The 12,792-nt window shown below is 53.4% G+C and overlaps 4 protein-coding genes across 4 annotated transcripts in view; 3 read left to right on the forward strand and 1 right to left on the reverse strand.

The window, feature by feature from the left end:
- The window catches only part of PODANS_7_2140 (uncharacterized protein), a gene marked incomplete at both ends in the record, with an annotated part of 2,633 nt that extends 636 nt beyond the window's left edge, over nucleotides 1–1,997 (forward strand). The window contains one exon of the mRNA XM_001907771.1: nucleotides 3–1,997. Within this exon, the coding sequence (XP_001907806.1) occupies nucleotides 3–1,997 (1,995 nt within the window). The remainder of the gene's footprint in view (nucleotides 1–2) is intronic.
- Nucleotides 1,998–3,800: 1,803 nt separating this feature from the next.
- Nucleotides 3,801–4,830, forward strand: PODANS_7_2130 (uncharacterized protein; the record flags this gene model as incomplete). Its single annotated transcript, XM_001907772.1, has 2 exons — nucleotides 3,801–4,380; nucleotides 4,442–4,830. 2 exons carry the CDS (start codon nucleotides 3,801–3,803, stop codon nucleotides 4,828–4,830), a joined length of 969 nt encoding a protein of 322 aa, XP_001907807.1.
- Nucleotides 4,831–5,039: 209 nt separating this feature from the next.
- On the reverse strand, nucleotides 5,040–5,889 carry PODANS_7_2120 (uncharacterized protein; the record flags this gene model as incomplete). Its single annotated transcript, XM_001907773.1, has 2 exons — nucleotides 5,040–5,669; nucleotides 5,737–5,889. The coding sequence occupies 2 exons, from the start codon at nucleotides 5,887–5,889 to the stop codon at nucleotides 5,040–5,042; spliced, it is 783 nt and encodes a 260-aa protein (XP_001907808.1).
- A 1,521-nt stretch (nucleotides 5,890–7,410) lies between these two features.
- PODANS_7_2110 (uncharacterized protein) lies at nucleotides 7,411–12,414 on the forward strand (the record flags this gene model as incomplete). The annotated part of the gene is made up of 3 exons (XM_001907774.1): nucleotides 7,411–11,491; nucleotides 11,552–11,778; nucleotides 11,830–12,414. The coding sequence occupies 3 exons, from the start codon at nucleotides 7,411–7,413 to the stop codon at nucleotides 12,412–12,414; spliced, it is 4,893 nt and encodes a 1,630-aa protein (XP_001907809.1).
- Nucleotides 12,415–12,792: the final 378 nt, after the last annotated feature.

The following is a 12,792-nucleotide window of genomic DNA, read 5'->3' on the forward strand; positions in this document are numbered from 1 at the left end:
TTAAATGTGTTGATTATTATATAGTTTTGTCGTTGTGTTTGTTTTTTGGGGGGAGGAGTAAGGATGAGACTAGGGAGGGGCACTTGTATCAGTTGTTGAAGTGGCCTTTTTTGTTGATTGTGGGGACGTGGTTGTTGGGGCTGTCGGTTGCGTATCTGGCGACGAGGTCGTATATTTATTTGTATGAGCAGTTTGTTGCGTGGAGGGGGAAGAGGGAGAAGTTGAGGCGGGCGATGAGGGCGACGGGGAATTACAAGCAGTGGGTGGCGGCGGCGAGGAAGATGGATGACTACTTTGGGGTGGCGGAGCAGTGGAAGGAGCAGGATGAGTTTGCCTATTATGATGCGAAGACGGTGAAGAGGGTGTGGGAGGAGATGAGGAGGTCGAGGGAGAAGGCCGAGAGGGCGACAGATGGGGGGGATGAGAAACGGGGGAGGGAGGCGGTGGAGGAGTTGAAGCAGTTGATGGGGGCTTGTGTCAAGAATAATTTTGTGGGGGTGGAGAATCCGAGGTTGTATAGTCAGACGTATTATGGGACGAAGAATTTGGTGCAGAATTTTGTGGATGAGGTGGAGAGGAGTATGAAGTTTTTGTTAAATACGGAGTTGATGAGTAAGGAGGAGAAGAGGGGGTTGTTTAAGGGGATTAGTGCGAACTATGGAAGGACGGCGTTGTGTTTGAGCGGTGGGGCGACGTTTGCGTATCATCATTTCGGGGTGGTGAAGGCGTTGTTGGAGGAGGACAAGTTGCCGGATATCATCACGGGGACGTCGGGTGGTGCGTTGGTTGCTGCATTGGTGGCGACTAGGACGAATGAGGAGCTGAAGCAGCTGCTTGTGCCGGCGTTGGCGCACAAAATCACGGCTTGTAGGGAGCCGATCACGGTTTGGTTCAAGAGGTGGTGGAAGACGGGGGCCAGGTTTGATAGTGTCGACTGGGCTCAGCAGTGCTCTTGGTGGTCGAGGGGGTCGATGACGTTCAAGGAGGCGTATGAACGAACGGGCAGGGTGTTGAATGTGAGCTGCGTGCCGGCTGATCCTCACAGTCCGACGATCCTGTGCAACTACCTGACCAGTCCGGACTGTGTAATCTGGAGTGCCGTGATTGCATCAGCAGCGGTCCCGGGTATTCTGAACCCAGTGGTGCTGATGATGAAGACGAGAGAGGGCAAGCTAGTGCCGTACTCTTTTGGCCACAAGTGGAAGGATGGCAGTTTGAGAACGGACATCCCAATCAAGGCGCTTAATCTTCACTTCAACGTCAACTTTACCATTGTCAGCCAGGTTAACCCCCACATCAACCTGTTCTTCTTCTCGTCGAGAGGTTCGGTTGGCCAGCCCGTGACGCATCGTAGGGGACGGGGCTGGAGAGGAGGGTACCTTGGCTCGGCCGTGGAGCAGTATATCAAGCTGGACCTGACAAAATGGCTCAGGGTGTTGAGGCAGTTGGAGTTGCTACCGCGGCCGTTGGGACAGGACTGGTCGATGCTGTGGTTGCAGACCTTTGGGGGAACAGTCACCATCTGGCCCAACGCCAAGGTCACGGATTTCTTTGGCATCTTGAGCGATCCTGACGAGGCCAAGCTAGCGCGCATGATCCACGAAGGGCAGCAGAGCGCTTTTCCCAAGATCAAGTTTGTTGCCAACCGTTTGAGAGTGGAGAGGCTGGTGGAGCGAGGCAGGAGGGAGAACAGGCCTGGGTTTGATGCCTCTGTTGCCAATGACGAAGGCAAGACTGTGCCGGAGAGGCGGGGCAGTGTTGATAGTTTGTTGAGTGATGATGATTTGAACCGGCTGCTTGATCGCCAGAAGCAGAGGCGGCGCAATGACGACGGCAATCTCACGGCGACGGAGGATGAGACTACGGATGTGGATGGGGGGTTGACTGATGGGGAGACAATGCCGGGTGGGGGGCAGAGAAACATGAACATTGATGGGGGTGATACGGAGGAGGATTTCAAGTCGGGACGTCGGGCGGCGGGGAAGTTGTTACTTTAGACTTTTGTGTTTTTGCATTGCAATCATGGTTGGTTTGATAGAGGAGCAACGGTACCAGCAAGAACACATGTGGCAGTTTATATTTCTAGAGGAGACGGTGAGATTTTGTAGGCTGTATAATTGACGAGTTATAATACCTTTCTCGGTGTTCTGATTAGTCTTAACTATTCCAACTGTCAACCTGTCAATGCTCTGTGTGTAGGTAGAACCAGGTCCTCCTTCACCTCAATTGGTCGTGTTTGCTGCCCAGCTTGCTTCCACGCTTGCTCCTTAATTCCGGAGCAACTCCCACCATGCCTTATATACCTCTTCCTGCACTCCACATTTCAACAAAACAGAACCGGAAGCTGCTCTCATAGCCTAGTGGTCAGGTCACACCTCACCAATTACTAACAAACTTAGGTAAATCAAACCTCGAAGAGGTACGCAGTCCAACCCAGACGTGGAGAAAACATGACAAGAAACGTCGACCCATTGATTTAGTGCTCGATAGCATTCGACCCAGACATAGGGAGAACATAACAACAATTGTCGACCCATTCACTTGGATCTCGACAGAGACAACATGCTCATTGCGAGTATCACGGCACAATCGTCGACCCGTTCACTCGGATCTCGACAGAGATAACATGCCCCTTATGAGTATCAAGCAGCAGAATTCATGCCTCCTCAAGGAGTGCAATCAACATCATGGCGGAAACGCAAATGAGCTTCCAATTCCAATGGAAGAGGATTGCCTGTACTGGGCGTAAGCCCCAATCCAAACCCAGATGGGGGAGGAACATTGAGTTGGGCGAAAGCCCAGAAAGACGTAAATGAAATCTCCTTCTCTAAATGTGACAGCTGGGTGTGAGAGAGGTGATGGTTCAATTTTCTTTTTAGTCTTTCTCTCTCTCTGTTGGTTTGTTTTGATTTGATTACTCTAAGCTATCTGTGAACCTTTTGATGCTGTACTCTCTCACAGATTTACCAGTAACTTGATAGAGCTTCGTTCCAATCATCACCATCTTCATAGCTCCTTCCCTCTGTCCCGTGGTCTCTGGGAGAGTTATACCTACCGCCCCAGCTTGCTTACCTCCTCGCTCCTTGCTCCGACAGTAATCCCCCCATTTAATACTACTTCCTGCCTCTCGAATTCAACAAATAAAACCAGAAACTTCTCTCATGACCTAGTGGTCAGGTCACACCTTGCTAATCACTAACATATTTGAGTAGATTTCCTCCTCCAAAAAGTGAAGTGTTCAACCCAACTATGGGGAGAATCTCCACGGTGGTGACATACACGGTTGTGTTTACCAAACCAAATTGTTACCATTGATTCACAGCATCTGGGTGTACTAAATACGGAGTTATCCCGCTGGACATCTTATCCCGGCTTGCGGTCACCTCTGAGTGACCGTTGGTCGGTCTTCAATCTGCCAATCCACCATCTAACTTTACTTGTCCAACATTATTTAATTAAGCATTGATCACCATAAGTACCAGAAGTACCGTAAGGGCTAATGGAACTTATCAAGTAAGTCAACCCCCCCTTCTAGATGCTAGATGTGATAACTAGGTGTGAGAGAGGTGATGGTTCATTTTTTTCAGCCTTGGTTTTTTTTCTTGCTGGTTTCTTGTTACGCGACCCTCAGGGATTTTGACTGACTGTTAAAGTCTGGCATGTCGATTGAGATTGTAGTGCTGATAGTCTGGAGTTGAATACTATGTTGTTGCCTCCCCCCTAACCCATCTGTCTTGGCACACGGTCCACATCTCCAACCAACGTCAACACCAAGACCACGTCTATCCTTCAACATCATCATGTCAACAACAGCGACAACAACAAGCAAAATGATATCCCAAACCATCTCCACCCTCTACAGCATCCTTTCAACAATACCCCCATCTCAGTACTGCCAATCCTTCTTCCTCTTCGCCGCAGCAGCCGTCTCGGCGATTGCAGTCCTCCCTTCAGACCTCAAGCAAATCCTCGTCGACTATGGCGCCCGGGCATCTTCACCAAAACCCAGCAACAACGCCGTGTTGTCATGGCTGTCAACCCTGACGAAACACACCCAGGTCCCGCACTCGTGGTTTGCAATCTTTTACGTTGTGTCAGTGGCCTGGTCGGTGTTTTGGCTGGGGCAGTTCCTCTCCGGTGGACAGGTCATCAAGTTCATTGCAGAGCAAGAAATGGAATATGGAGGGAACGGGAAAGGGATGGGGTCGGTGCAAGTGCTGGCCGGGTGGGCGATGATGTTCCTCCAGGGGGCGAGGAGGACGTGCGAACACTTGTTTGTGGTGAGGGCTTCGAGCACGTCGACGATGTGGGTTGTTCACTGGGTGCTTGGGTTGGGGTTTTACTTGGGGGTTGGGGTGGGGGTTGGGGTTGGGGGGGCGGGTGAGTTTTTTCTTTTTCATAGTGAAGGAGAAAGATGTGTGTGTGCTGACAATGATGATAGATGCTATCTTGAATCGGCGAACATTAGAGTTGAGCAGGGAGGAGATGGTTAAGCTTGGTGTTGCGGTCCCGGTGTTCTTCTACGCCTGGGTCAACCAGTACAAATCTCACAAACATTTGGCTGGACTGAAGAAATATTCACTGCCTACTGAGGGACTGTTCAGATGGTTCGTCTGCGCTCATTACACTTGCGAGTGTTTGCTGTACTTGTCTATGGCTGTGGCTACGGCTCCGGAGGGGGTTTGGTTCAACAGGACGCTGGTGTGCGCGTTGGCTTTTGTGGTGGTTAACCTTGGCGTTACAGCTTCTGGAACGAGGAGGTGGTATGAAGAAAAGTTTGGGAAAGGGGCGGTGGAGGGGAGGTGGAATATGATTCCGTTTGTGTTTTAAGTGGATGGTAGTGGAGGGCAAGCACGGCAGCGTTAAGAAACGATTACCACATCAAAAAAGTTCACCATCATTCATAGCAACACGGACAACACGTGAGGAGCTTTTTCGACCCAAGAATTCGGCCTTGGTTCCCGTCAATTTTGTTCAGCATCAAAGTGGCCCATCTGCCTCGGCCGAGTCCGGAAATTCAGTACCTGGCCGGTGTTTTCTCAGGGACACTTAAACATCGGTCCCAGCTTATTTCCCAGTTTGGAGACTTTGAGCACATCCCGATACGTCAGGCTGATACGTGTCCGCCGCTGGTTCAGGCCGTCTTTGTATAGCTCTGGAGAACGCAAGAGGTCCCAGTTCACAATCGTCTTCTCCGACAACTCTACATCGGTTGCGATAGGCTCGATGCCATGGAGATACTCTGTGTAGAGATCCGCGGTTGTGATCAAGAGACTCCGGGGCTCTTGGAGGATGCGCCAGACAGGCTCCAGGTCTAAAGCGCCGTCTTCCTTGCTCTTGTACAGGTTCAAGCAGAGGGCAGAACCGAGACTCACGGTGCAAACGACGGGGTGGTAGGCGCCGCCGTCCTTGTGTGGCATGATGCCGGTGTTTGGGGGGTATTCGTTGATCAGGACATGGTTTGGTCGTTGGTGAGGGCTGTCATGAAACATGTTCTCGGGTTGGCTGTCGGATAGTGGGATCGAGAGGAGACGTGCGACGACGGGTTGTTCGAGCCAGTCGGGGAGTGGCCGGGCATCGAGAAGGGTGTTTTTGACGAGATCGGATGGCCATGTTTGGAGGCGCCTATGAGTGAGTTGTCGCCATCTCGCTTTCGGAGCTGTATTGACCTTTTTGTATGTTCGCGATTAGAGGCAACGAGGTGGGGGGCCCGAATCAAACTGGGCACATTATTACCTTGTCCAAGATCGCCTTTTCCTCTTCTTCGGTGATGAAATCTGAGATGTAGTAGCAGGCGGGTGGAAGGGCCTTGATCTTCTTGTCCTCGAGGGTGTGTGGCAGGTCGAGGGGTCGAGAAGAAGAAGCAGAAGAGGTGTCGTTGTGTTCCATGGTGGTTAGCCTGTCTGAGAGCCTTGCCCTTTCCCCGCTTGTCCGAGAGGTCTGTCTTATGCGAGGATGGCCAAACGGGCCAGCCGAAGAGGCGAAGCAGCTCAGCAGCGGTGAGTGGTGGGCTTGAGTGGTTGAGAAAAAAGGAAAAAGTCTGACAGAAAGATTATGTAGAGCGGCCTCCCAAAGCTAAATTGAGGGGCCCTGCTTTGGGGTGAGTTTTGTTGAAGGGCGACAAATTCTGAACCAGGCGGGAGGGGTCAACAAAGAGAAAAAGAGGGGAAACAGTGAAGCACGAAGGGACTGCACAGCGTTCGGGAACGGCGTCTGTGAAACATGACGGGGGGCCAGTTCACAAGTGGTGCCGTCGCTGCACAAAAAGGTCCAGAATGACCTACATGCACAAGGCCGCTCAATGTTGAATCTACGGGCCTTGGCGCTGACCCCAAAGGTCCAACTAATGCAGGGCAAAAAAGCCCGGGGAGGCGGCGAGCTTTTTCGAGGCCCTTTTGATTCTTGTAGGTACACGGTATCTGCACTGAAAAGGAGGGGAGTCATCAGGCAACAGACGGTGATACGGCCGCTACCTGGAAGAGGCAACAGATCAACGTTTAAACACTCAAATGGATAGCCCAGGCTTGACAGGATAGCGGTGTACCTTGATATTTCTTGTTATTTTCAGAAACAGTCGTGACAAAACAACCCACATAAAAAAATGGGGGAGATTGCGGCCTTCTCGACAATTGAGCTCAGTCCAGGCTGCCCTGTTGAAGGCTTGGAACACACCCAACTGGCACCCACGGCACCCTGGTCGAACGCGTCGGAAAAAGCATTGTCTCCAGGGATTAAGCAGACGACGGTGGTAGGACACAACAGGGCCAATCAGCACGGTGGCGATCAGACTTTGATCTGGGAATCTCCAACTTCCCGCCTATTCCAGGTGCTGGGCCTTGCTGAGTGCTGAGTGGTTCGCTCTTGGCTGAGGTGCCAGTGGGTGCTTTACTAGGTACGCTCCATTCTGCTGCTGGCCTGGTGCTGCTGCCATCCTGCCATCCTGCCATCCATCCATCCATCCATCGTTTCCCGTTCCTTGGTGAGGACCGTCTCCTTTCACCAAACACACGCTCACGCTCACGTTCACGCTCGCGCTTTCACCCATCGCCAACCCGCGCGCAACTTCCCACCGGCGCGCCCATCTCCATCCCATAAAGCCCCCTAGCCTAATCTTGGAACCTTATCCAATCCCGCGAGCCGTGGTGGTCGTTTGATTCGTTTCTATCTCGTGTGTCACTTTTTGACCCGCCTCTACACTCACCTCCAGCTGCCACTGGCTCAGTGTTCAGTCACCTTGCTCTGCGCTGCAGTCTGCATTTTCTTTGCGAAGAACATTACTCTATTCTGTCGCATCATTGTCGACATCCTGATTCAATCACCACGCGCTCCTGCTGCCCTCTCGATCGAATTCCCGGGCCACCCAGCGACCAGGATGGTGCACAGCGGCTCTTGTTTTTCGAATTAAATGACATGGATGCGCAGAATGCTGTCGAGCCCGCCTCCACGAAGCCTGCTGCTTCTCCCAAGCGCCTGGCAACAGGAACCGACGCCGACCAACCCAGGTCCTCCGCCGTGACCAAGTTGTCCCAGATCGCCAAACCCGAGCTGTCCGTCAAGGACAACAGGGACCACCACAGCAGCAGCAGTAGGCCGAGTGCGACCGGCTCGCAATCACATTCCCAACACCAACATACCTCACATACTTATTCCCACTCTCACTTGCATGATGACGATGCCGGCGATGGGAACTCTGATGCCGAAACCATTGTCCTGCCCGGCAAAGATGGCCAACACTCACCGTCCAAGGTACGCAAGATCATCAAACACGAGGACAAGAGCGATGGGGAAGAGGCTCCACTCCCAGCCGCACCCTCGCTCAATCGCAAGCCCTCCACCCTGAAACATGACCGAGAAGGTGAGAGCAACAGCAACAGCAACAGAGCAGACCGGGCAGACAGAAAAGACCGGGGCGACAAGGCCGACCGTGCCGAAAAGCCAAGCAGGTCCGCATCCGCTGTCCGCAATGGTCCCAGCGGACCCAGCGATAGCGCCGCCGCGCTGGTCGGCAGGAAGAAGAAGCATCCCGGTGATAGGGCCAAATTGAAAGACGGGTCCAGCGGTTTGAGCTCCGCGCCTGCGTCTCCACCTCAGCAGCGTCGTCGTCGGTCTTCGAATGCGCACTCCAAGTCGGATTCAGAAACTGCACCTGTGGATTCTCCCAAAATTTCATCAAGAGAAAAGCTGCCAAAATCTGCTGCCGATAAGCTGGTGCCTCACAAGAGAAAGGCCCCCAAGCCCGAGTCTGACGACGAAAGAGAAAGCCGCAAGGTTCGTCGACAACGAATTTCAGGCTCTGGCCTTGACGCGTCTCGCAAACCACACCTTCCCTCGGCCAAAACAAGCCATCACGAGGTCCACACCTCGACTCGCACTCGATCTCCATCACCGCACTCCCGAGCTTCTCACCGCCGTAGCATCTCAACCCATCTTCCCGCCTCATCGTCCAACGGCCTCGGCCAAAAGAAAAAGCGGGTTCCCGCGCCGCTCCAGTCGACCGACTATCACTCCGACGAGTCGTCTGTGAGCGGCAGCCCGCACCCTCGCAGCTCCAAGCTGCGCAGTCTAACCACCCCGGCGACGGCTGAATCAACCATCTCTCCCGCCAAGATGGCACCCCACAAAAAGCACCTCGACGCCCACGGTCAAACCCACCTGGCCAGGGCCTGTGCCAAGGGTGAGTATGAGAATGCAAAGGCCCGTCTCGCTGCCCGACCCGAAGATATCAATGTTGCCGATTATGCTGGGAACACGCCACTTCAAATTGCAGCACTGAATGGGTACGACGACATTGTGAAACTTTTGGTAGATGCCGGCTGCAATCTGGAATGTTTCAACAACGAAAAGGACACCCCACTTCTCGATGCGGTCGAAAACGGACATCTCGAAGTCGTCAACATTCTGCTTGCGGCAGGCGTCAATCCCCGAAAGGCTAACGCTTATGGAGAGGAGCCTATCGCCAGGATCAACGAAGATTCAGAACATGCCGATGAGATCAGAAAGGCTTTGCAGGAAGCAAAGAAGAATATGGGCGATCGTCGACTCACCTCGGAGGATCATCATTTGGACCATCCCGATACCTTGTCGTCGCATGGGAATGAAAGTCCCCGACGATCGCCTGGTGCCTCCAGCTCCATCCACGCCATCGGAGGGCGAAGGGCAGGTACCGTCAGGGCGAACAAGACCAGCAATCACTTACTTTACATGCCGATGGACGACAAGACTCTCCGATTGGCAGCCGCCCGTGGTGACGAGGAAACGGTTACGCGCATCCTCCAGGTTCGGGAGGCTTTCGACGATCCAGAGTCCATGGTTGCGGCGGCACGCGGCGGTCATGAAATGGTTATGCAGCTGTTGCTGGCTCTCGGCAAAGCGAATCCCGACCCTCCACCCATTCCATCTGCGGAAAATAGCGAGTATGCCACACCAATGCTGGCGGCGATTGGGCAAGAGAACCTTAATGTGATTCGACTCCTGCTCGCCCAAAATGACTTTGATCCCACGAAACGGTACAAAGGGGAGACATACTATGAGATTGCTCGGCGAAGGAAGGGTCCGAACTGGGGAGATGAGGAACACATTCTGAAGAACGCCTATGATGAGTACAAAAAGTCGCACAAGGATGGCTCCAAGACTCGATCCCCGAACAGACGAGAGCAGGAGAGGGAGGCTCGGCGAAATAGGGCTGAAGTCAAAGACGAAACGGCTGCGCGGTCGTCCCACAAGCGAAAAGCCTCCAGCCCTACACGGGAGCCCAAGAAATCCACCACGTCCAAGCTTGCTGCCAGCCCACGAGAAAAACCTCGATCAGGTTCTTTTCCCGCCCACCCCGACGACCAAACTTCGCCTAAACGTGGTCCCGGCAGACCCAAGAAGGATGACCGGATACCCACCATCGCCATATCAGATCGCGAAGCCTCCCCTGCAGGAAGAGCTCCGAAAGTCAAGCGTGTGGAGTCTGATATGGCCGTTTCTGCGTCAGAGGGTGAAGCTGTTAAGCCAAGACGGAAGTTGATGACCGCTAAGGAGTACCACAAGGACAAGCAGCAGCAGCAGCAGCAGCAACAACAACAACAACAACAACAACAACAACAACAACAACAACAACAACAACAACAACAACGTCGGCAGAGCATAACTTCTAATGCGTCGTCGATGAATATTCCGTCTAGTCCTAGGGATGAGCCTGAGAAGTTGGCGAAAACGGAGAAATACCATGATCGGACAAAGGCTCTTAAGAGGGACGAGTCTCGTGATCGGCTCTCTGTCTCAGGTGAGAGTCCTGGTAAGCGGTACAGATCAAGTGCCACCCCGCCGCATCCTAGCATTATGGAGAAGGACGTCGGTGAAGCGCCTGCTAAGAGAAGGCGCTTGGATGTTCCAGAAGGCAAGGAGAAACGGCCCAAGCCAAGCCCCTCTGACGATAGGCTTTTGAAGGCGCCTGCGCCACGCGAAACGGTATCTGCATCAGGATCTGTGACGGGCTCTCGTATGAGCTCCAAGACCCGGGATGACGACGACAGAAAACCCACCCCCAAACCCAAAAAGGTGGAGGAACACGCTAGGAGAGAATCTGGGAAATCCAACTCTTCCGATAACAGTATACATGTCAAGTCCGAAGATCCAGACGTGGAGATGCCGGATGCTGATGCGCCCGCAAAGGAACCTTCTCAACAGCGGAGGAGGGAGGAGGAGGAGAAGAAGAAGAAACTAGGCGAAGCTGAAATTGCAGCCCGTGAAGCCAGAAGGAAGGAGGAAGATAAGAGACGGAAAGAGGAAGAAGAAAAGGAGAAGGAGAAGGAAAGAGAACGGGAAAAGGAACGATCTCGCCTTGCAGAGGAGGCCAAGCGTCGTGCCGAGACAGAAGCCCAACAACGAGCCCAGGAAGAGCAACGACGAAAAGAAGCCGAAGAAAAGCAACGAAGAGAAGACGAGGAACGCAGAAAACGCGAGGAAGAGGAACGTAAGCAACGAGAACAGGAGGAGCGACGTCGGCATGAAGAAGAAGAGCGCAAGCGACGAGAAGAAGAGAAGAAGGCCGAAGAGGAGAGAAGGCGCAAAGAGGAAGAGGAGCGGAGGAAGCGGGAGGAGGACGAGCGGTTGCGGAGGGAGCAGGTTGAGCGTGAAGCTGCTGAAGAAGCCCGACGGCAGCGTGAGGAAGAGGAGCGCAAGGAGCATGAACGCAAGGAGCGCGTGCTTCGTGAAGAGGAGCGTAGGCGTGCCGAGCGTGCAGCCAGAGAGGCCGAACAGCGGCGGTTGCGTGCTGAGCAAGAACGTGCTCGTCTGGCCAAACTCCCTCCACTTTTGCGCTGGCTCGAAAGCGCCGTCAACCCCAAGTTGCCAGAGGTTGCCGAGAAATTCAGCACCATGCAGGGTGTTCGCTACGATTGCATCCGCCCCGAGGCCAACGGCACTTTGGACGGCAGAGAGCAATGGCTTCTCAACACCCAAGTGGCCCTTCTTCTGGGAGAGAAGGATTTGGAGCTCTCGCGATGTAAGTGCTTGGCTCGACATGTGACATGACGACTGCAGATTTGCTAACGAGTGCACACAGATACTGCATGGACACGGATCCCTGTCTCGCAAACCGCGAAGCGCATCATCTGGCGCCTGGAGTCGGACCGTTATGCGCTGACTACACCCAGTCTCTATGAGCTCGGCAGGCAGCTCCCCGATTACTACGAAGGGTACGACCCTGAGCAGATGGGCTACCTCACTCTAGAGCGGCTCCGGAATGAGGCTTGGGAGAAGTTTTCGGCCATGGATATGTTCTTCGTCAAGGTAAGCTCGTCACGGTGTCAATCTTGTGCAAAAAATACTAACGTGGACCAGGCATCTGATTTCATGTTCATCATCCCGACCATCTACCATCTTCGCAATGTGAAACTCTCGATGGCATATCTGGAACTACCAGACCCGGACGCTGAGCCCGTCAATTGGGTGGTTCATCAAAAGTGGAGAAGTGACCCTCAAGCACACATATTGGGAGGGTTTGCGCCCACAAGCAAGCATTACATGAATGGCGAGCTCCTCCACGAGGACAAACCGATCTTGAGGGAGGCAAGCACTTCTCCAGTTCCTTTCCGTTGCCGGCGGATTCCTCGGCACGGCCTTACGGCCATAGCCCGGGATGACCCAGCATATAACCAGTTCTTCAAGGACAACGGCGGAGACGGGTCTGTGGAGAATGCAGAGTCGCCCCTCCTTCCCAACGGCGTACACTCGTCACCCACGAGCACGTCGTCCCGCTTGATGGCTCAATCAATCGATGGTGCCATGTCACCAACAATGGCCATGGCGACAGCCCCCAATGGTGCTGCCAACCAGCCAATTTCGCCATCCTCAGAATCGGGGCCAGCACAGGCCCGCCCACTGGTCAACGGCATCCACGGGCTGGTCAATGGTGACACAGTATAGATGGTCACCGTATCCAACACAGCAGGATATCAGTACACTTGATTGCTTCTTTTTGGGAGAGGAGGATGATTTGCTCAGAGTTGATGCGTGTTGAATTGGATGGCTTGCCTTGGATCTCATATCTTTTCACCCACCTTACCAACTAAACAACGAAGTTTCGGGAGATACCCTTGATTTGGCAGCAAGCTTTGCCTCATGTCGGGAGTACAATGTTCATCATCATGTTCATGGAATGGTTGTTATGTGGAGGCGGCGGCCATCAAGATATGCGTATATGGAGTCGTCGGTTTGGGTTTTTGGGCGGTGATTTTACATGGGAAAGAGAGGCAGTTGTGGTTTATAGGGCACGTTTGCCAGGGCGATGCAATTCGGTGCTAT

The sequence above is a fragment of the Podospora anserina genome, chromosome 7 (genome assembly GCF_000226545.1).
Source record: "Podospora anserina S mat+ genomic DNA chromosome 7, supercontig 1".
NCBI classification, from domain to species: domain Eukaryota; kingdom Fungi; phylum Ascomycota; class Sordariomycetes; order Sordariales; family Podosporaceae; genus Podospora; species Podospora anserina.